Genomic DNA, 21,829 nt, shown 5'->3' with positions numbered 1-21,829 from the left:
ATAATCTAGTTTCTACATAAATATATTCATTCAATGTGTATATAAAGCTAACTAATCGAAGAATTTAGGAATAAATATTAATTTCAATTGTTTCGTATATACATTTTAATTGTAAGTTATTTTAAAGAATAATAATAAATAAATAAATAATTTTATAACCTGGTATATACCTTCAATTTTTAAAACATTTTTATCAATATAAATGTTTTTATTAAAATGTGCATATATGAGTGTAATACTTTATTTTAATGTGTTTTGTAAAGCTTTTTTTAACCCATACATTTTAATAAAGGTCTCAGGGTGTGCTAATCGTTCTAGCTCTATTTGGGCTTTTGCTTAAAAGCAACACATAACTTTCAACACTATTTAGCACAGCCACAATAGCCATCGAAAGTAATGGATGCACTAGAGCAATGTCAGCCACGCAAAACTTTCTTTGCTATATCTGATTTACCATGGACTTAATATCAAGTTGCGCACTAATATTAGCACAGTCCAGCGATACTGCTTATTGTGTCCTGTGCTAGCTTTAGCGCTCCACTTGTAATATGGCCCAGTATTTGATATTTGTATGCCAGTGTACACACACAACACAAACTGATAGTGTATAGGTTTTGATTTATTTTTCGTTTGTTTTGAAATATGTAGCCTGTATTTGGTATTTTGTGCACACACCAATAATAAAAAAAAATGATAGTTCTGAACAGAAAACATGAGATCAGCATGTAAATAAAGCATGCTTTGTGGTACTCTTTATTTATCATTTGAGTTACTACAGATGTAGTTATCTCAGCTCATCAAATTCCAACAGTTTTATAAATTGGCAAAAAAAGTGTATTTTAATTAAAATACAATAACAAAAAAGTAAACACATATTTTAGCCAAGCACATTTATATCTAGTGAGAAAAGCTTTGTACAGAAAACAAGTTCTTTATGAAGAGCAGTGGTAATCATGTGCACAGAAATGAGGCATTTTGACAGCACAAAAGGCAACAAACTCCCATAAACCATTTGAGGGACCAAATGACATGACATTCAGTCAATCGTCCCAGTAAATCTTTGGTAGCCAAGAGTGAAGTGAACATTTATTATTTATGTAGAACAGCTTAACATAAAACACAATCAGAACCAGCCAGTACAAATTGAACATGGAAAGTCTAAACTTCAAATAGTGATTTAAAATTTAGTAGGTTTAAAAATGGTGTTTTTAGTTAAGGATGGTTTATTTTGAGGAACAATCTAGCACTCCAAACATAGTAAGTTTTCACAACATAATTACATTTTGTCTAAACCAAAAAGACCAGTACCATTTTATTTTAGCCTTTGGTTTTAGAATAATGAATACAGCTAGGTCTTGGAAGATAATACTGTAAGATGGGACATGAAGAACACCAGATATATGCATTAAACTTCCTCTTCAAAAGTAAACATGGGCAGACTCAATGAACTTTCTAGTTCTTTCTTGCTTTCAAAATCAATGTTTCTAATAATAATCATAACAAGCAAGACCTGTAGTCTTCAGAATAATAATTATTCACATAAAATATATATTTGTGTAACTTAAAAAAATAGGTTTTTAAATGTTTGTTGAAAAGAAAATTTGGATTTTTACATAATCTTTTAAGCAAGACATTTTTTATTCTCTGCACAAATGGTGCATTTTAGAATTTTTACTAATATGTACATGCTTTGGAAAAATGTGGAAACTGAATTCTTTATTCATATTTTTCTACTTCAACGTCATGCAAATCCCAAATATTCTTTACTTGGACAAATTTATGTTCACTCAAGTAACATGTTTGATATAACTAAAAGTAAATTTATAATTAAAAACACACAAATTCTTCAACAGAACATATGAAGCAGATATAGTGATATTGCACAGTCATTTTCAATTTTTCAAAATAAATGTGGTATTTTTTAAAAAAAATCTCTTTACTACAAGAATGGTAAGCAGTTTGCCAACTGTGGCATCTGGTAAAAATACAAAACAAAGTGACTCCTTGGATCTCAAGAACAAAGTTAATAGTGAAATGAAGGCAATACAAATAAATAATGATGTTATACTTCCTTAGAAGTGGATCAAGGACAGCATTTTTTTTTCTTCTGCTCTTGTCCAGTAATAGCAGGGCTTTTAGCTCATCACCAGATAAAGTGCTGAAAGCCTTTCTAGCATTGATAGGGTTAAGGAACATTAAACGTGTAACCACACTGATTGTGTTTACAAAATAGTTGTGTCAGGAATTACACACCCACAGACAGTGAGGCACACAGATACACGGTGAGGCACACAGACACACAATGATCTGATGGCTCATGGAACTGGATAATATATTTGGGATATGTCATTAAATAAAGCAAGGTCTGGGTACTAATTTTGCCAAATTTAGGAGAACAAACATATGATAAATCCTTTTGTGGCAAAGACATAATGCATACTGGGCAACAGGCTTGGAAGAACTACAGAAATATTTATGCTCTCAGCATGAAACCCAGCACCCAGAAAAACTGAGCCCTAAATGAACAGAGATTCAGATTTCTGCGACTCCACAGATGTTTTAAACCCCTCTTTTGGATTCCCCTCATCATAATGATATAATTATGCTGACTCATCTTCTCATACCAGCAGCACAGGGATGGGTTCTCTGGACAGTGTAAAATAAATGTCATTAACCATGAAGCACAAACTAGCATTAGGATGTATGGTGCAATGATTCAGCTGCATTAACTTAAACAGTTGTCAAGCCTAAAGCCTTGGCCGTGGGGCCACAGTATTGTTTTAATCTATCCATCACCAATTGCCAACTTAGAACACACAGACTGTACATCTTCTTTGTAACTGCCTAATTCTCTATGTCTATGTTTTTTCATCTGTATTAATATGTAGGTTTGTGGCACTTGTCTTTTGCTTTTAATAAAGTTATTGCTATTTTAATGTAGAATTATATCGTAGTATATTTTTGGTATAATATTTATTTACAAGTTCTGTGAATAATATTTTTTTTATGTTTATTGTGACCCCTGATCTTAAATGTTGGGCACATTTATATTACCTAAACTCGTGGGTACATTTGTAGATCAGGTCATTTAAATCCAATGCAGTGCTCCTCATATAGAGACTGGCTCCTCGGTGCTACTGTCATGAGCAATATTTCAGCCTTTGTAAAAAATGTATTATTGCACAACTTATTAAACGTTGTCAATGACAATGCTGTTAACTGCACCTTAACTGCAGAAAAGCCTCAGACTATGCTGGAAAGTAAATACCATACTGTTAATTGCTATGTCCTTCTTCGGGTTTAAATGTGGCCTGCGGCTGAGCTTTTATATAAAGCAGGGCATCAAAACCTAGCTATGAGCCCAAGACAACAGATGCCAAGAAGCAGCACATCTATGAACAATCAAATTGTGTTAATATTTTGCTTCCAGGGTGAACTTTTATGTCAAATGGTTTAAGATCCATAAGATTACTGTTACTTTCCCTTTATTATTCAATAATGTTATCCAATGAGCTGATAGTAATAACAATACTAGATAGTAGCAAACTGTATTCGCTATCCTTCTATTAAAAAGTATATCTTTTCTTTTTAATTGCTTTGAATTGGTCTTTGTACTCCGTAACATATGATCTTCCTTTGTTTAATAAAAATGTTTGAGATCAATCTAATTAAATCCTGTGTTTCTGGGTCAGGGTATATATGTAATACTAGCCTCAGTCCTGGTAATTCCAGGATAATAAACTGGTTGAATGTATCTTTGTTTTTTTATTTCAAACACTCATTCCTGAGGCCCCTTTATAAAGCACCAAGGCATGGAGCATATACTGTAACAGACAGGCTTCATAATACTCAGCTGTGCTTCACACTACAGCATATTAATTATAACCGGCTCCCAAACATGCAATATTATTTAAATACTTGCACTCATCTCCCTTTTATCCCATCAGTTTCCCAGGAATAGAACTTGGTGCCCTTATGCAGGTAGTACAGAGAAGTCATATCTTATGCTGCTCTTCTTATTTTACTTAATTCCACTTTAAAGTCACACAGATACAAGCTTTTTTTTCCCTGTGAGGGTGTCCTGCTGTGGACAGATAGTCTATTTGAGTGACAGAGCTGTGTAAATATCCTTAGAAAGAAGGAACATTTCTTATCTAATCAGGTGGAGGACAAAAGATCCAAATGGTGATAAATATAAATATATGTATATATTTTCTTCTTGGGGTTCTCTGAATTTCTATCTATCTGGGGCAAAAGGGAAAGTCCCCTTGATTTTTTACTGACAGATATTTGATGCTAAATTCAAGTTCACTCCTCTTCCTCTTCTTCCTCCTCCTCTTCCTCCTCCTCCTCCTCTTCTTCTCCCTCCTCTGGCGCCATCACTTCCACAATGAGCTCTGCAGTGCAGGCCACTTCTCCTTGGCTGTTGATAGCTTTGCATTTGTATTTGGCATCGTCATCCCCACAGACCTCGGAGATTGTAAGGGAGCAGTTACCATCCTCATCATAATCTATTTGAAAGTGGCGAGACTCCTTGATGGGTTGGTCATCTTTGTACCAAATGACTTCTGGATCAGGATGACCTGCAGGATTGTGCAAGGGCAGAAGTTAGTGGATCACAAACAAGTCTCACATATATAAAAATATTTTTTTTCCCTAAATATTGTTTAAACAATCGGATAATAAAAGGGATATTAAACAGTGCTAGGCATAATGATGTATTCAAAGCAAACTTTAGCCTGAGATTAGTATGTAGATGCATTTTCTACAATTATATTAGTTGTTTCAATGTAGAAGATATAAGTGTAAAGGTTTATTTCTATAAAGTACTTTGGTTTTTAAAAAGTAATGAGTGCCACACTGCCACCATTTTTAAACTTCAGTTTCCCCCTCATCTATCTCTTCGGCTTAGGACAATTAGAAACAGATATAAAACAGGCAATAAAAAAGAGTGTGCAAACAAGCCTGTGTGAAAACACTTGTAGATAATTACACAGTTTTATTGCCTGTTTAATATCTGTCTCTAATTGTCCTCAGCAGGAGAGATAGATAAGGAGGATTAAAAAAAAAATTAAAAAAAATATTAACCATGGCAGCTCCCCTTACTTTAACTCAAAATGTTGCAGGAAAAAAAGATTTATCCTTACTTGATAAATCTATTTCTTTCTGAATATGGTGAGTCCACAAAGAGGCAAAGAGCACCACAGCCAAGCTGTTAAGTATCACTCCCCTTCCCACAAACCCCAGTCATTCGACCGAAGGGAAATGGAGAAAAAAAAGGAGAAACACAAGGTGTAGAAGTGCCTGAGGTTCAGTCAAAAAATAACTGTCTTAAAATAAAGGGTGGGGCCTTGGACTCACCATATCCGGAAAGAAATAGATTTATCAGGTAAGCATACATCTTGTTTTCTTTCCTAAGATATGGTGAGTCCACGGCTTAATCAATTACTGTTGGGAATCAATACCCAAGCTAGAGGACACAGATGAATAGGGAGGATAAGACATGCAGACCTAAACAGAAGGCACCAACACTTGAAGAACCTTTCTCCAAAAAGAAGCCTCAGTCGAGACAAAAGTATCAAATTTGGAAAAAGTATGCAGAGAAGACCAAGTTGCAGCCCTGCACATTTGTTCTACAGAAGCTTCATTTTTGAAACCCCAAGGAGAAGAAACAGCTCTAGTGGAATGAGCCGTAATTCTCTCAGGAGGTTGCTGACCAGCAGTCTCATAAGCAAAACAAATTAAACTTCTCAACCAGAGGGAAAGAGAAGTAACAGAAGCTTTCTCACCCTCACGTTTCCCAGAGAAACAAACAAACAGGGCAGAAGACTGGCGAAAATCCTAGACGCCTGAAAATAAAAAGCACGCACAACATCCAAGTTGTGCAACAAACATTCCTTATGAAAAGAAGAACTAGGATATAGAGAAGGAACAACAATTTCCTGATTAATATTTCTGTACGAAATCACTTTTAGGAAGGAAACCTAACTTAGTACGAAGAACCGCCTTATCGGCATGAAAGATAAAATAAGGCGAATCACACTGCAAGCTGAGAGTTCTGAGAGTCTCCGAGCAGAAAAGATAGCAACAAGAAACAAAACCTTCCAAGGTAACAATCTAATATCTATAGAATGCAATGGCTCAAAAGAAGCCAGCTGCAAACACCTTGAGAACAAGGTTAAGGCTCAAAGGAGGAGTAACAGACCTAAACACAGGCCTGATTCTGACCAAGGCCTGACAAAAAGATTGCACATCTGGCACGTCCGCCAGACGCTTAAGAAGCCAAAAAGGTAGTGCAGAAATCTGACCCAACAGGGTACTGGTTGACAAACCCTTCTCTAGACCTTCCTGGAGAAAGGACAAAATCTTAGGAATCCTGACCCTACTCCAAGAGTAGCCCTTGGATTCACACCAAGAAAGATATTTGTGCCATAGTTTATGGTAAATATTTCTAGTAACAGGCTTGTGAGCCTGAATCACGGTCTCAATGACCGACTAGGAAAAACCATGCTTAGACAGGACTAAGCGTTCAAACTCCAAGCAGTCACCTTAAGAGAAACGAGATTTGGATAAAAGAAGGCACCCCGATCAGAAGGTCCTTCCTCAGAGACAGTTTTCAAGGTGGGAGAGGCAACATCTCCACTAGGTCTGCATACCATATCCTGTGAGGCCATGTATGGGCTATTAGACACACCTACGCTCTCTCCTGTGTGATACGAGAAATGACTCATGGAAGGAGAGCAAACGAAGGAAACCTGTAACCCAGCCTGAAATCCCAAGGGACCGCCAGAGCCCCTATCAGAGCGGCCTATGGATCCCTTGATCTTGAACCCTACCTTGAAAACGTGGTATGCTGCCAAGACTCCATCAGATCCAGCTCCGGCAACCCCATTTGAGGGTTAAGCTGGAGAATACTTCTGGGTGGAGTTTCCAATCCCCGGGGAAAAAAATCTGTCTGCTCAGAAAATCCTCCTCCCAGTTGTCTACTCCTGGAATGAGGATGACAGATAGACAGCCATTGTGAGCTTTCACACACTGAATAATTCGAGCCACCTCCTTAATGGCTAAGGAACTCCGAATTCCTCCCTGGTGGTTGATGTAAGCCACTGAGGTTCCGTTGTCCGACTGGAACCTGATAAACTGGGCAAAGTACAGTTGAGGCCAAGCCATCAGAGTATTGTAAATTGCTCCAAACTCCAAGATGTTTATGGGAAGAGCAGACTCCTCCCAAATTCAGAATCCCTGCACCTGTAAGAGTCCCAGACTGCTCCCCAGCCCAGCAGGCTGGTATCCGTGGTCACAATCACCCAGGAAGGTCTCCGGATTTATGTTCCCTGAAACAGATGTTTCTGAAAAAACCACCACGGTGTGTCGACTGAGCTATATTTCCCTCTTGACGGACGGTACTCTGAGAAACTTGTTAGACACTTCAGGTTTAGAATAGGTCAGAAAATTCCCTCTTTTTTGGGAACCACGAATCGATTGGAATAGACACCTAGACCCTGTTCCTGTACTGGGACTGGAACTATAAGTCCCAGGGAGGAAAGATCCTGTACAAATTTTGAGAATGCCTCTCTTTTTATCTGATCTGCAGATAAATGAGAGAGAAGTAACCTGCCTCTGGAAGGAAAGGCATCAAGTCTTTTTAATAACCCTGAAATACTATGACCGCAGCCTATCTGGGACATCTCGTATCCATGTTTGAAGACAAACATGAGAGAATCAACCCCCACTTGGTCCGAACCCGGATTGGAGGCAACTCCTTCAGGTCTTTCATCTTATCTTGACAATCAGGACCTAACAAGGTATTACTCTTGGAAGGAAGCGCCAGAAGCTTGGACTCAGGGGAAAAATTCACTGACCAAGACATATAGTTGCAACGCCCCGTGGGCTAGCACATTGAAGCTAGATATCTTGGCAAACCAGCTGAAAGACTGGCATGGTAGCATCAGAAAAATAAGAATTGGCTAGTTTAAAAGCCCTAATTCTGTTCTGGATCTCCTCCAAAGGAGTCCCTATCAAAATGGAATCAGACAAATCGTTGCACCAATAGGATGCCGCACTTGTTCCATGTAAGCCTCCAGCTTAGTCCATTGATCCTGAAAAGAGTAGCTATCCTCTCTAGGGATCATAGCTTTCTCAGTCAAAGAAGAAATGGACCCTACTAGTTTAGGTACCGTGTGCCACTCCTAGTCACTCCTAGCATGGACTGGGACAGGAAAACCTTCCACAGAAGAATCCTAGTATTTAAGTTCCCACAGGAACATGGCCCTCAATTCCCCCTGTATTTGTCTGTAAAATTTTGTCTCTTATTGTATTGTTTCTCTGTTGTACTTTTATCCTTGTACCCATGGGCAGCGCTGCGGAATCTGTTGGTGCTTTATAAATAAATAAATAATAATAATAATATATAAAGTTTACTAGATTCTCAGGGTTGATAACGACAGGCATATCGGAGTCGCCCCAAATAAGCAAAAACCTCCCTTAACAAAACTGAAGGTGTTCAAGCTTAAATCTGAAGAATACTACTTCAGCATCAGATGAAGGAATTATACTGTCCGCATCTGAAATTTCACCCTCAGAGTCTACCGGCATATCCTCCTCATCAGGATTGAGGAGGATTGAGGGCAACCTGTGTAGTAAGGTGGAACAGAAACCTTACTATGTGAATCTCTAATTTTCCTCTTGCATGTTCCCTTTAACATAGGAACATAAGATAATGCCACAGATACCACAGAAGAAGATCGCTGTATCACAAAATCTATAAGCAAAAGCACCCCTCCAGGAGACTGAGAGGAATCGCATGGCACTGCATGTGATGCCATTGAGGCTTGGGACATTAGAGGAGAAAGCTGTGGCATTGCCTAAACAGCATCATCCTGGGAGACATTGGGCTCAGAGACAACACTCTATCTCTTCATTCAAGCGATCTAGCTAAATATTGCATAGTTGGACAATCTTATTCAATGTAAAGCAACATTTAATAAACCTTCAAATATTAAATTGTGATGGAGAAATTAACATTTTAATCTTGAAATGTACTCCAGCCGTTGTGTGCAAAAAACATCCTGCTTACATCTAGCCTGCTGAAAAATCTGCATCCAAGCATTCTTAAAAATCAAAAGGCATAATTGTCTGACTATTGCTAATTGTAGCAATAACACTGTCAGGCCTGAGGCTGCTTCCCCACCAGAAGAAAAGGGACTTAGATGACCGTCATCTATTTTTTAGCACGCCCAAATATGCCTGACATAAGCACAGAGAGAGACAGAGCTCTGAGATTCAGAGAATTATTAAGAAACACTGGGATGTGTTAGCTAGATGTAATCCGAATATAGCAGAATTCCAAGTTCATCCGATGCCAGCCTTTAAAAAAGGTATGAATATCCAAAAGAAATTGATAAAAGCAGATGTGGGCCCTAGAGTTAAAACTAGCCCCCGGATATATATTACCTCTAAAAATGAGGGTTGTTATCCCTGTCTAGGATGTTTGTGTTGTAGTAACATGACTAAAGGTCCCATATTTTATCACCCACACAATGGGTGATAAAAAAAAAATGACACTTCCTTCTCACATACATACGGCGTGCCTGCATACTGCCATAGTGTCAATCCTACTGAGGATCTATGTGTCCCTTTAATGTGCAAACCTTAAAGTGCTAGCCTCCTACCAGAAGATCTAAAATGCACTTACCTGCAATCTAGCTGTCCGGCAGTCAGACGGTTCACCCGGCGTGAGAAAGGAAGCCACTCCTTACAGAGACCTCTGAAAAAAGAAAGGACAGAGTAACCCTACTCTGGCTTTCTATACCAGGGCAGCAAGATGTTAGAAAAACGCAGCAAAGCCCACTTCACAAGTTCCTAACTGCTTAAAAGCCACCACTGCCCTACTGATGAGACTAACGTGGAGTATGGGTATACCCAATCTTGAGAGGAAAGATCAGAGCAAACCTACTTTGGCTTTCAAAATAATAAAATCTTGAATGAAGTGAAATAAATCCAATTTTCTTCAGACACCAAAACTTCACCTCCTCCATGCACTGAAGGCAAAGAGAATGACTGGGGTTTGTGGGAAGGGGAGTGATACTTAACAGCTTGGCTGTGGTGCTCTTTGCTTCCTCCTGCTGGCCAGGATTGATATTCCCAACAGTAATTGATGAAGCTGTGGACTCATCATATCTTAGGAAAGAAAGGTTTTTAACTATACATAATTAAACATTTCATATTACAATCTCATACTGTTTAATATCCATTTACAACGTCTGCATTGTCCTTAATTATGCACATCATATATAGACATAAAAAGACAGAAACACTGGTTGTGCTTTGACCAATATGCAAAATCTATTTATAAAACTCAGTGAGATAAAAATAAATATATACTATATATATATAGAAACATAGATAATGACGGCAGATAAGAGCCATAGGCCCAGCAAGTGTTAATTATCTTATCTAGTTTGTAGGATATTAACAAAATTCAGGGACAAATGCCTCCAATGTGCTGAATTGAGTACAGTATTATATAAACACTATGTAGGTTGTGGAGAATTTAAAGAAATACACATTATAAAATTAAACTTTATTGATAACCATATTAAAATTCCTTGAAGAAAAGGGAAACAAGGTGAATACATATAATTCCTTCCTGTTATCTGATCAAAGGGTTAACTCTCTTTACTACCCTTTGGCAACATCACAGAAGTACAGGAAGGATACAAACAAGGGAACATGGGCCACGGGCTTAGGGCATACACGTGCAAAAGTGACAGTTTTTATGTGGTATATTTCTGCTACCGCTGAATACATAGGAGTATACCTCCACTATAAATATGAAAAGTTACTTAACACTCCCTCATATATTGAATATCGATACCTTCAAGACGTCCATTGGTAAGTAACTATTAATTATTTTATAGCCCACCTATATTTAGATGGTAGTGATGATTAATCGACTCCATGAAGTATATATATCAATTTCTTATCAGTCAGTAACTATAAATCTTAGTCACACCACCACATACAAAATTGTTCTTACAGTATGGTACTGCTCTCTGTTTACATATATAAAAAAGTATCAGTGTATCAAAGGGTCATTTGCAAATAATCAATTGGTCATCAAATTATCCACAACCTACATATTCTTTATCTAGTTTGTAGGATAGCCTTATGCTTATCCCAGCCATTCTTAAAGTCCCCCACAGTGTCTGTCATTACTACCTCTTGTGGGAGTTTATTCCATGAATGAATCGCCCTTTCTGTAAAGAATTATGTGTGTATATATATATATATATATATATATAGTAGTACAGAAGTCAGCACTCATTGGTCATGTGTAATAAAACTTAGCATTTAATAGCCATATTTAAAAACAACAAACGTTTCTAAGCCTAACTGACCTCTTTATCAATGCAAATACACAAATCTTACCTCAGATTCAACGTATAACTCCCATTTCACAAAAAAGATCTTGCTGATTCAGATCACATACCAAGAAATTTAAAATCACTAGCACACAAATCACAGCAAATTCACAACTAGGTGTAATGGGTTGTTATTTTTTTAGTTTATGAGAAAAATACATGACTAATCATCAAAATCATGAAGCTGAGAAAGGAGAAAAACTCACAAGCTCACCATTGGGGATTTACAGAAAAAATAAGCCAAATATAGTATATCACTCAAAACAAAGTATTTATGGTTGGCTAAGAGACATTTTAATCAAGTCTAAGTAGTAGTAAGGAAATAACCGTTGCTCAGGGATTCTATTATGAAGCAAAGTTACATTTATCCAAACTCTTGAGGACTGAGATTGAGGAAAATGTAGTCCACTTGACACACAAACCTTCCTTAACATACCTAGTGATGACCGCTGCAGTCAGAGCTGAGGTCCAGAGATAGCGCCCCTCCTGTGCACTGACATGCTGCTACTTATTAATATATGCATAAAGAACAGCAGAGTTGGCTATGGGGCAATGAAGCTCCTACATTCTGAATGGCTGCCCTGTTGGATCCACCCCAGCCTCCTCTCTCTCTACAGAAGCTTGTGCACAGTAAAAGGTTAAAGCCTGCATGTGGGTAAATTAATGTTAATGAAATGCTTAAGTATATATAAAAAAAAACTTTGCTGTGCCCTAGTTGCCCAGTTACATTTTGTACTCGTCCCGGAAGAGTTATTGTGATGCATCTGGTGACCTAAACCTCAAGTTCTGCACACTTCAAAAGCACATGTGCGCTTGTAGAAAAAAGAAATGTGTGCACAAGCCTTACAGGAGAGAGCGCTGTTCACTTACTTAGGATGTGCTAGCAGGGCAGCTTTATCCATTATAATGTTAACACAACATACATAAACTTTGATCTTTAGTTGGGATTAGAAGCTACTGAAAACTTGAGTTAAATGTTTATTGATTTGTTGAGCATTTTCGCATATGGCTAAATGAGAAGTTGTACAATGTCCCTTTAAGCTCTGTTCCCATTAATACTCTATGCAAGCCCCAAAGTATCAGATGTAGACTGAAGTCTACAGATTCCTACTTGCTTCTGTTTTTGTAATGTGGCTTTTCCTATTCAGGGGAGGGGGAGCTCTTCCTGCTTTCTCAGCCACTTCCAATGGGTGTCCCAGCCTAGCCTTATCCTAAGTGCTAAACTGGGAGCTTGTAAGTAAGTTTAGATCAGAATCTGTGCATATTCTTCTTTATAATAGTGTCTATGACATGCAGTTATTTGAAAATTAGTCTATACTGTCCCTTTAAAGTGATATGTAAGGAATGTATTAGTGAAGCTATGCATATATATCTATGCATGCACAGATATTGTATATCGCAGACCTCCCAACTGTCTCTATTTGAGAGGGACAGTCCCTGATTCTGAGCTCTGTCCCACTGTTCCTCTGAGACAGCCAAATGTCCCTATTTGCAGAATTTCCCTTGGCTACAGCTATGGAGCACCTAGGCAAGCCCACAAACTGCCAAGACACAGCAACTGTCCACACAGACTCTCCCACAAACCTACCCACTAACCATCCATGATCCTACCCCTCCCATTATCGCTCCACCAACAAAATGGTAATAGGCCCCATCAAGCTCCTGAATCCATGATACCCAGTATTAAATGTCGGGAGGTATGTAATATGCAGGATTTTTTGTAATAATCAACATCAAAATGTACTTTTATAATATAGAATTCATACCATTTGACAAGCAGCCTGTCTTCCCACTTCCAAGTTTTTTCTTCAGTGATGAAATGGGAAGTATATTTGCATTATAGGCAATACAGAGGGCTTTACAGCATCTCATTGGCCCGTCACTGCAATAAATTACTGTAAAGGGGGTGGATGGATGCTTGCAAAAAAGTTATAAATTATATATATATATATATATATATATATATATATATATATAAATAAAATCCATAGTGATATAGTGGTATTTGGATTTTCATTAAGAGGCAGCTGAAACCAGGGGTCCTCTTGGTTCCATTGTGTACAGGTGAGAACTTAAAAGTCAGCCATGGATGTAACATTTGTTATATATAATAATTCACATCCCAGTAGCTAAGAAATAAACATGAGATTGGAGTACAATGTCAATGCAGGAAAGGTGGTGTTTCAAGCATTTAATTCTAATAATACACTGTAAAGAGTGCAACAACTCACCATGGATGAGAGTTTCTGACAGAACAAGATAAATATATATAAATGTACATACAAATATACTGTACATATATAGACGTGTTGTTGTTAAATTCAGTTCTTTATTATGATCTTATACCAATCCATGTTATAGAACCAATTACATCTGATTGAGTCAGCTTCCATTTTTGGAGATGCACATTATATTTTATATTCTTTAAAGGTATGTAGGGTATTTGTATATACACAAAGGAGAAGAAAAAAAACTAGCTCAGTAAATATGATGCAATTACAAACTGCAACTTTCTGGGGTTTATATATAGATACATATACAAATACCTAAACATGCACATGATTACACAAGCACAGTTAAGCACTTATTCATATAGGTTCACACAACTGGCAACTAATTACCTTCAATCCTGCAGTCAAATCTAGCTGCACTTCCTTCTACAACTTCAATATCCAGAATAGTCTTGGTAAAACATGGTTTTATGGGGGGCTTCTCCTCTGACACAGATTCCAGGAAGGCCTGATTATTATCTTCTGCAGAACAGAGACAAAGCAAAATTACTCAAGTGAGCGCAATGAGTAGGAGGTATAAGATATTAAGAAACATCTTAAAGCAGCTAATAAAGACTCTCTTATGGTAACATCATCATAATAAAGCTAAAAGTAACATAAAATTAATTGCAACATGTGTCCCTGCATTCCATTTAAATCAACTGCTTTTAGTGATAATTTGTTTATGAGTAACTAGTCCTAAAGCCCTTTCACACGGGCCATTTTTTGCAGTACAGCGGTTCCACCCCTTGCGCTCTCTCCCTCCCCCTCTCTTTTGCTCTCTCTCTCTCTCTCTCTCCCCCTCTTTTGAGCTTTTTCTCTCCCCCCTCTCTTTTGAGCTCTCTCTCTCCCCCCTCTCTTTTGCACTCTCTCTCTCTCCCCCTCTCTTTTGTGCTCTCTCTCTCCCCCCCTCTCTTTTGTGCTCTCTCTCCCCCTCTCTTTTGAGCTCTCTCTCTCCCCATCTCTTTTGAGCTCTCCCCTTCACGGCCATTCACACCCAGGCACGCCCCTTCACGTCGGCCATGCCCCTGGTCACGCCCACTTCTGACGCAGATCTTCAGCTAGGGACTCAAAGGCCAGGTGTGTTTGTCCTTGTGCTGTCTCTACTGCGCATGACAGCTTCAGACAAACACACTTGGCCTTTTATTATATAGGATAGTGTTACATAGTGTTTACATGAAAAAGAAAGTTATACAACTCAAGTGTCATGTGGAAACTGAGCAGCGTATAGCTAATGTTTAAGACATTGTAAATGTTGTGTGGCTTGTGCTGGCTATAATGGGGGCTACATGTGGCCTATTCGGGTGTGGGGCAGAGCAGCATGTGGTCTGAAAAGGGGACAAAATATTATATGGCCCATGAGTAACTAGAGGGGAGTAAACCAGGGAATTAATCTTCCTCCTCTGTAAGACAAACTTGTCTCGTGTTTGCAGTTCCTCCCATCACTTCCTTCCTGATCAGAAATATGGGTAAGTAGCAGGAAGTCAAAAGAGAAAGCACAGCAAGGACTGCCAAAGGCTAGTGAAGGACAGCACATCAGCATGGGGATAAGCTGCTGCCAATGTACTAGGCATGGGCATAAATACACAGCAGTAATTGTACATTTGTATATGGTTGTCCTAAGGAGTTTCACAGATCCTTAGATAATGAAAGGACATTGAGCATGAGATACTTAACAGAAGCTGGTAAGAAAAGTAATTGTAGAAGAGGATATATCTGGTTGAGATTGACAGAGGGTGTTATCTGTGTACAGGTGATGCTAAAACGCAAATCATTTGATGAAGGATCATGGAGATTATGTAAAGAGTGAAAAGGAAGGGGACCTAGAACTGAGTGTTGAGACACCCAGGGGGTAGTCTTAAATTGGCAGAAGATGTGCAGAAAAGGAAACATTAAAGGTACGGAAAGATAGGTAGGTAGAGAATCATGAGAGTGTCACAAATGCTAATGGAGTGCTGGAGTTGACGCAGATAAGGCAGGATAAATTACCTTTAAATAGGTAATTTGTCATCATTCTCTGGAATGTTGGCGATGAAAGACAGATTGCATTGGGACAAGATGGGAATATTTTTTACATAAATGTATGCAATACGTGTTTAAGAAATGATATTATGTTAGTTTTATACATCATCCTCTTTAACAGGTGTCAATAAGTTTATATTTAGCTTGGTTGTTTGTAGCCATGTTTATAATGGTATTTTGTTTTAAAAGTGGTTGGTAAGAGGCAGTTGGTAATAGGTGGGTGTGAGCGGAGGAGAGCATTCAAAGTGGGAAAGAAATCAGGATTAGAGGATAGAGATGACATGAAAACTGAAAGCAGTTTTACTTAAGAAGCTTAATGTGTGTATTCTCCAATACAGCTATGTATCATGGAAACATTTTTTAGGTAGCATCTCTGCATAGTATGCCATGGCTGGGGATGAGCGCATAGCTCAGCCTGTAGTTGAAGGCGACACATTGTCAAGAGTATAGTATAGCTAGGGAGTTATAATGGAAGATGGACAGCTCAGGACAAGAGATGAGAAGACATGACTGAGAGAAGATGGTATTAGAGAGTTTGAAACGTGAATTTATCAATTTGAGATTTCTGTAGAATTTTTAAAGGGATTAGTTTGTGTTGATGGTCCATGTCAAATCAACACTGTACTCAAAATTTATCATGCACAAAAATGTTATTTAAAATCTATTTAAATTTAAACTGAAACTAATACTGCAGTATTGGTTTTGTACTTCCTACTAATCATTACTGGCTGATAAGGACAGATGTCACTACTACTTCACTGGTTGAGGGTAGTACTTGTCTGCAAGTATAATAAGAAATCATTGATTTATTTAGGCCAGGAACATTAAAAAAAATACATTTTTAAAAATGCCTTCTTTTAGTTGGAAAAAAAAAGAAAATTAAAATGTTGATTTAAGAGAAGATGATCAGAAGGAAATTGGAAGTTGGTGAATTTTAAGACAGAACGATGGTGGCTGGAAATCAGACCAAGCAAGTTGCGTATAAGAAATATGATATGATAGAAATATTCAAGTGCATTAAGGAATTTCATACTTCTCTGGAGAACACAGTGTTCCAAAAAACAAACAAAGTGTAAGAACAAAGAGTCGTGATTCATAACTGTGGATATGTAGAATAGTCTTCCAGGATAAATGTTAGACACACAGAACTGGAATTCAAGAATGCCCAGAAAATGTACTTAACTCAAGATTAATTAACACCTTAGACCAAATATGGGCCTTCTGATTTATATGTTATTATAACTGCTTTCATCACACAGGAAGTGCTATAAATAGTATCAAATTAGAAAATATTACTTTTTTGAACATGAAAAATGGGCAGAAAATGGCTGACTGTTTTAATGATAAATCTGTCACCCTCATTTAAAACAATATGTGTAACTAAATGCTTCTGATTTTTTTTCTATAAAACAGATTGTTTCCTACAATCCCAGGACTGTGATCATTGAAAATCATATCAATGTGATGTAGATATTAGACCACTTTTCCCTTAATAAATACCTAAAAAAGAAATGGACTTGCATAGAAGTAGTTTTGCAATACACATTTGTATAGCTCCCAGGAGTTTTTATCATAACTCTGGCACATAATCCATCAAGCAAAAGCAGGTAGGTCACACACAAGCACACTCCCTGATAGCTCATTCTCTTATCCTGATCTCTGTCACCACTGATTCACGATGTGGGAACAAGCATGCATACAACTTCTGTACTTTCTGCAAGCTGCCTGCACAGTATAACAAAAATGGGTGACAACTTACTAAAAGCAGAATACTAGTGTGCGTTTTAAATTTGACTTTTATATCGGTCCCATTTTTATACTTAATGTACTCTGGATTTGAAAGAAGTTTGCCATTAAGATTAAAACTGTGATTAAAGTGATGGTAAATCCAACAAATGCTAGGATTTACCATCACTAAAAATCAAGTGGAGGTTAAGTGATGAGATATGAAAAAAAGGGTGCTAAACTCACCCTTTCTGTGTTGTTGCACAGCACTAAACTCTGCGGCTCCGGCCGCCCATGGCACATCGCTCTTCTACCAATGAGGTGCCGCTTGCACCTCTAAACCAATAGCTGTGCGTGCATACAGAACACTGTCAGTTGACACGCACCGCTATTGGTTCAGAGGTGCAAACGTCACCTCATTTAAAGAGATCAAATTGCCCTGGGTGGCCAGAGCCAATGCGTTTAGCGCTGTGCAACGGCACAGAAAGGTTGAGTTTAGAACCCTTTTTTACATATCTCATCACTTAAACTCAACTTGAATTTTAGTGATGGTAAATCCTAGTATTTGTTATACGCTTGGATTTACCATAACTAAGATTAAATCAAACAATAGCAGCAAATGTTCATTAAAATACTATTAAAACTGCAATTCTTGAATCCCATCAAGTCTAAGTCATTTTTGTCCTTTTTCCACAAGACTCATCCTGTTACAGAGCAAGAAAACATTATTTAAAGGGACATTAAAATCAAAATTAAACCTTCATGGTTTAGATAGAGCATGTAGTTTTAAGAGACATTCAAATTTACTTCCATTATAAAATTGTGCACAATATTTTCATATGCATCATTTCTGAGGGACCAGTTACTACAGAGTATGTGCAGGAGTTTACATATGACTCTGTGATTGGTTGACTGTCGCATAATACAAGGGTCCGGCAAAATGAAATACATTTTGAAAATTTGCCCCATTATATGCACTTGTGGATTATGTAATTCTGCTGTACTTAATGGTCCTTTAAGCTCTTCAGCTTTCTATAAAGCTAGACATCTGAGATATCATCTTATTTTTACCATCATTAGCTTCTGGCTCTATTGATAAAGGACTGGTTGGGGAACTTCCAGAAGACTTTCTTGCAGTTGCACCAGAGATCATGGCCATGGAAGAGAGTCGTCCTATCGCCCGCACTGCATGCCCGGTTTTCTGAAAAATAAAGTTTAGTCTGCCAACCCAAGCGTATACTCATGAGTGATACATCTAGGAATGATTCATTTACACGGAATTAATTAAAACAAATATAACCAATCAATCTGGACAGATCAACATACTGTGATTCCTTGTCTGTTATTATTTAATACAATAAAAATAGTGTGAAAATGTAATTAATTACTTCCCTCTTGCTAAAGAGATGCAGATTACAATGACCAAATGTTGTATGAATGATGAATACTGGGGAAGATGAGATATGATAGACCAAGAAAATACTGCATTACCTGCCATTTCCTCCGTGCCATGTATTTCTTCATCCTGTCTTTAGACAGTTTTTTGGCCTCCATGGTTTTTGTGTCTTGCAGAAGCCACTGATGTTGCAGACACTGAGTACAATTCAAGCGGGTCCTGTGAAGATTAAGTTAAGGTAAGTCAAGGTGGGGCTATTGGAAAAGGTTCCAAAATAAAAAAAAAAACATTCTGATACTTGATTTAAAAAGACAGTAAGCACCTTGTTTCTTGTTTTTGTTGTGTTGCTATAGAATAACAGCTCGGTCTAAACATTTTTAAAACAAAATTAACTTCTTGTTTGCTGCATTAGTTTATCAATAGCCAAACACCACCTACCACTTTTTTGGAGTTGCCAATCTAGGTTTGAGTCTAAAAACAACAAGGCTAGAAATGTAGCAGGGGTAGCCTAGAAAGGTGAGCATGGTTCCTTTCATGTTTTGAGAGGTAAAAAATCCATCATTTTCAGAGCTAAATTACATACAAGAGGGCAAAATAAACAATGAAAGCAAACTTACTTACTACACTTAACTAAACCTTTTTTTATTACAATCTCAAGTTGTCTATTACTGTCCCTTTTACATATTATATTGTTTTATCATCCCTTACTCTGACACAAACTCTTTAGTGTCCTCCTTGCAATGAAAGTGTTAAATACAAAGGGGCCCATTTATCAAGCTCCAAACGGAGCTTGTGGGCCCGTGTTTCTAGCGAGTCTTCAGACTCGCCAGAAATACAAGTTATAGAGCAGCGGTCTAAAGACCGCTGCTCCATAACCCTGTCTGCCTGCTCTGATGAGGCAGACAGGAATCGCTGGAAATCAACCCGATCGAGTACGGTCGGGTTGATAGACACCCCCCTGCTGGCGGCACATTGGCCGCGAGTCTGCAGGGGGCGGCGTTGCACCAGCAGCTCTTGTGAGCTGCTGGTCCAATGCTGAATACGGAGAGCGTATTGCTCTCCGCATTCAGCGAGGTCTGGCGGACCTGATCAGCACTGTCGGCTCAGGTCCGCAAGACCTTTGATAAATAGGCCCCAAAGAGTGGACTGGGATAACAACAAAGCAGTCAGTATAACAAAGGCCATAGACATGCACAATTCTTGTGAAAATATAATATTTGCTCAGGAACATTTAATCTGCATTTATATTTGCTCAGGAACATTTAATCTGCAAGTAGTAACTCACTGCAAAGGATAAAATTAAACTGGAAAGCTACCAGAAAGCTTACAAAATATTTGAATTGGACAGTTTTTTTTCTCTAGTCAGCTACAATAATGAGAGCAGAAACTGCAGGCTTACTTCATGTCCTTCTTCAGTAAACTGCTGATATAGTCCTTAGCATCTTCTGATATCTCATCAAAAGCTTCATCATCAAAGTCCCATGTGGCCGAGGTCACATTGGCCAAGGTTTCATTGTCAGTATCTCCCATAAAGGGGGAAAGTCCACTAACCCTGAAAGGAAGCAAAGTGGATGTCATTGCCACACTGAAATAAAGGTTAATAATAAAAGAAGATGCATAGCATTTGCCATCAGCGAGAGGTAATGTATCAGTTTGCTAATTAAAGTCGTAGTAAAGGATTCTGGGAGAAAGTTGTTTTAGCTTTAGGCTATATTCCACTTAAAGGGATAGTCTAGTCAAAATGAAAATTTTCATAATTCAGATAGAGCATACAATTTTAAGCAACTTTCTAAATTACTCCTATTATCTATTTTTCTTCATTCTCTTGGTATCTTTATTTGAAAAAGTAAGAATGTAAGCTTAGGAACCAGCCCAAATTTTTGATTCGGCACCTAGGTAGCACTTTGCTGATTGGTGGCTACATTTAGCAAGTGCTACCCAGGTGCTGAAATGGTCCGACTCCCAAGCTTACATTCTTACCTTTTCAAATAAACCAAGAAAAAAATATAATAAGAGTAAATTAGAAAGTTTATTAAAATTGCATGCTCTATCTGAATCATGAAATTTTAATTTTGACTAGGCTATCCCTTTAAGTACGGCTTGACAATGTGCAGCAAAAACTTTGTGGTAGGATCACTCAACACAGCTGGGACAGTATATGTTATAATACAAAGTAAAGCCCAGGAATAAGGATTTAGTTATGCTTCCTGAAGACTAAACAGAGATATTTCACATCCATTTAACAATATTCTCATGTGGTTTTAAAGTAACAGCCAGATAAATGTTTATACATGTGTGGTATATATAGGCATGCAAGCACTGCATTACCAATGATCTACATACAAAGTAAATATTTGATAGCATTTAAAACTGTTATTTTGTTAGCAAATTATGTGTTATTTTGCAGTTTAGGGACAAACAGCTTGCAAAGCCTTTTGTGTACGTTTATATTATCTCATTGGCTGTGACCAGTTAGGGATAGATATAATGAGCTTAACCACTGATTAGGCAACAACAACATAGCATGTTGCAAGGTCATATTTATGGATTGCAGCATATTCCATAATAATGATCTGCAACCTTCTTGTTAGCCAAACTGTTAAATAAATCAAGTATTTTTTAAGCAAGTTAATGAAAGAAGCCCAATGTGTGAGCATGAAAATCATATTTTTTTATTAGCAATGTCACAGTATTACTACTGAAGTTGGGATTCATTTCTGTATTACAGTCACTTACAGCATTTTAGTTTACCTATAGTGCAAATTTGTTAATAATAGAGTCAGGGCCTGCATTTATTACTCTGAATACATCAGGGATTTCTCGCTGCTTTTCCTGGCCATTGGGGTAGGATTCTTCCTTTTCTGGAGATGTTCCTACCCGACCAGGCACAGTCTCCGCATTCTGAGTGTGTTTATATGGCTGCTAATGTTTGCTGATCCATGTCCAGGTTTCCATTGCGTCTCATGTTCTTTCCTATATTATCTCATTAGTAT

The 21,829-nt window shown here is 37.8% G+C and overlaps 1 protein-coding gene across 2 annotated transcripts in view; it reads right to left on the bottom strand.

Moving 5' to 3' along the window:
* Positions 1-726: 726 nt before the first annotated feature.
* MYLK (myosin light chain kinase) overlaps positions 727-21,829 on the bottom strand; it is an 842,949-nt gene continuing 821,846 nt past the window's right edge. For both annotated transcript variants that reach the window (XM_053698066.1, XM_053698065.1), the window contains 5 exons: positions 20,236-20,388; positions 18,932-19,055; positions 18,512-18,641; positions 14,045-14,176; positions 727-4,583 (listed from right to left, as the gene is read on the bottom strand). In XM_053698066.1, the coding sequence (XP_053554041.1) occupies positions 4,309-4,583; positions 14,045-14,176; positions 18,512-18,641; positions 18,932-19,055; positions 20,236-20,388 (814 nt within the window). In that variant the 3' untranslated portion in view covers positions 727-4,308. The remainder of the gene's footprint in view (positions 4,584-14,044; positions 14,177-18,511; positions 18,642-18,931; positions 19,056-20,235; positions 20,389-21,829) is intronic.

The sequence above is a fragment of the Bombina bombina genome, chromosome 1 (assembly GCF_027579735.1).
Source record: "Bombina bombina isolate aBomBom1 chromosome 1, aBomBom1.pri, whole genome shotgun sequence".
Classification (NCBI taxonomy): Eukaryota; Metazoa; Chordata; class Amphibia; order Anura; family Bombinatoridae; genus Bombina; species Bombina bombina.
This window is presented reverse-complemented; position numbering and strand designations above follow the sequence as displayed.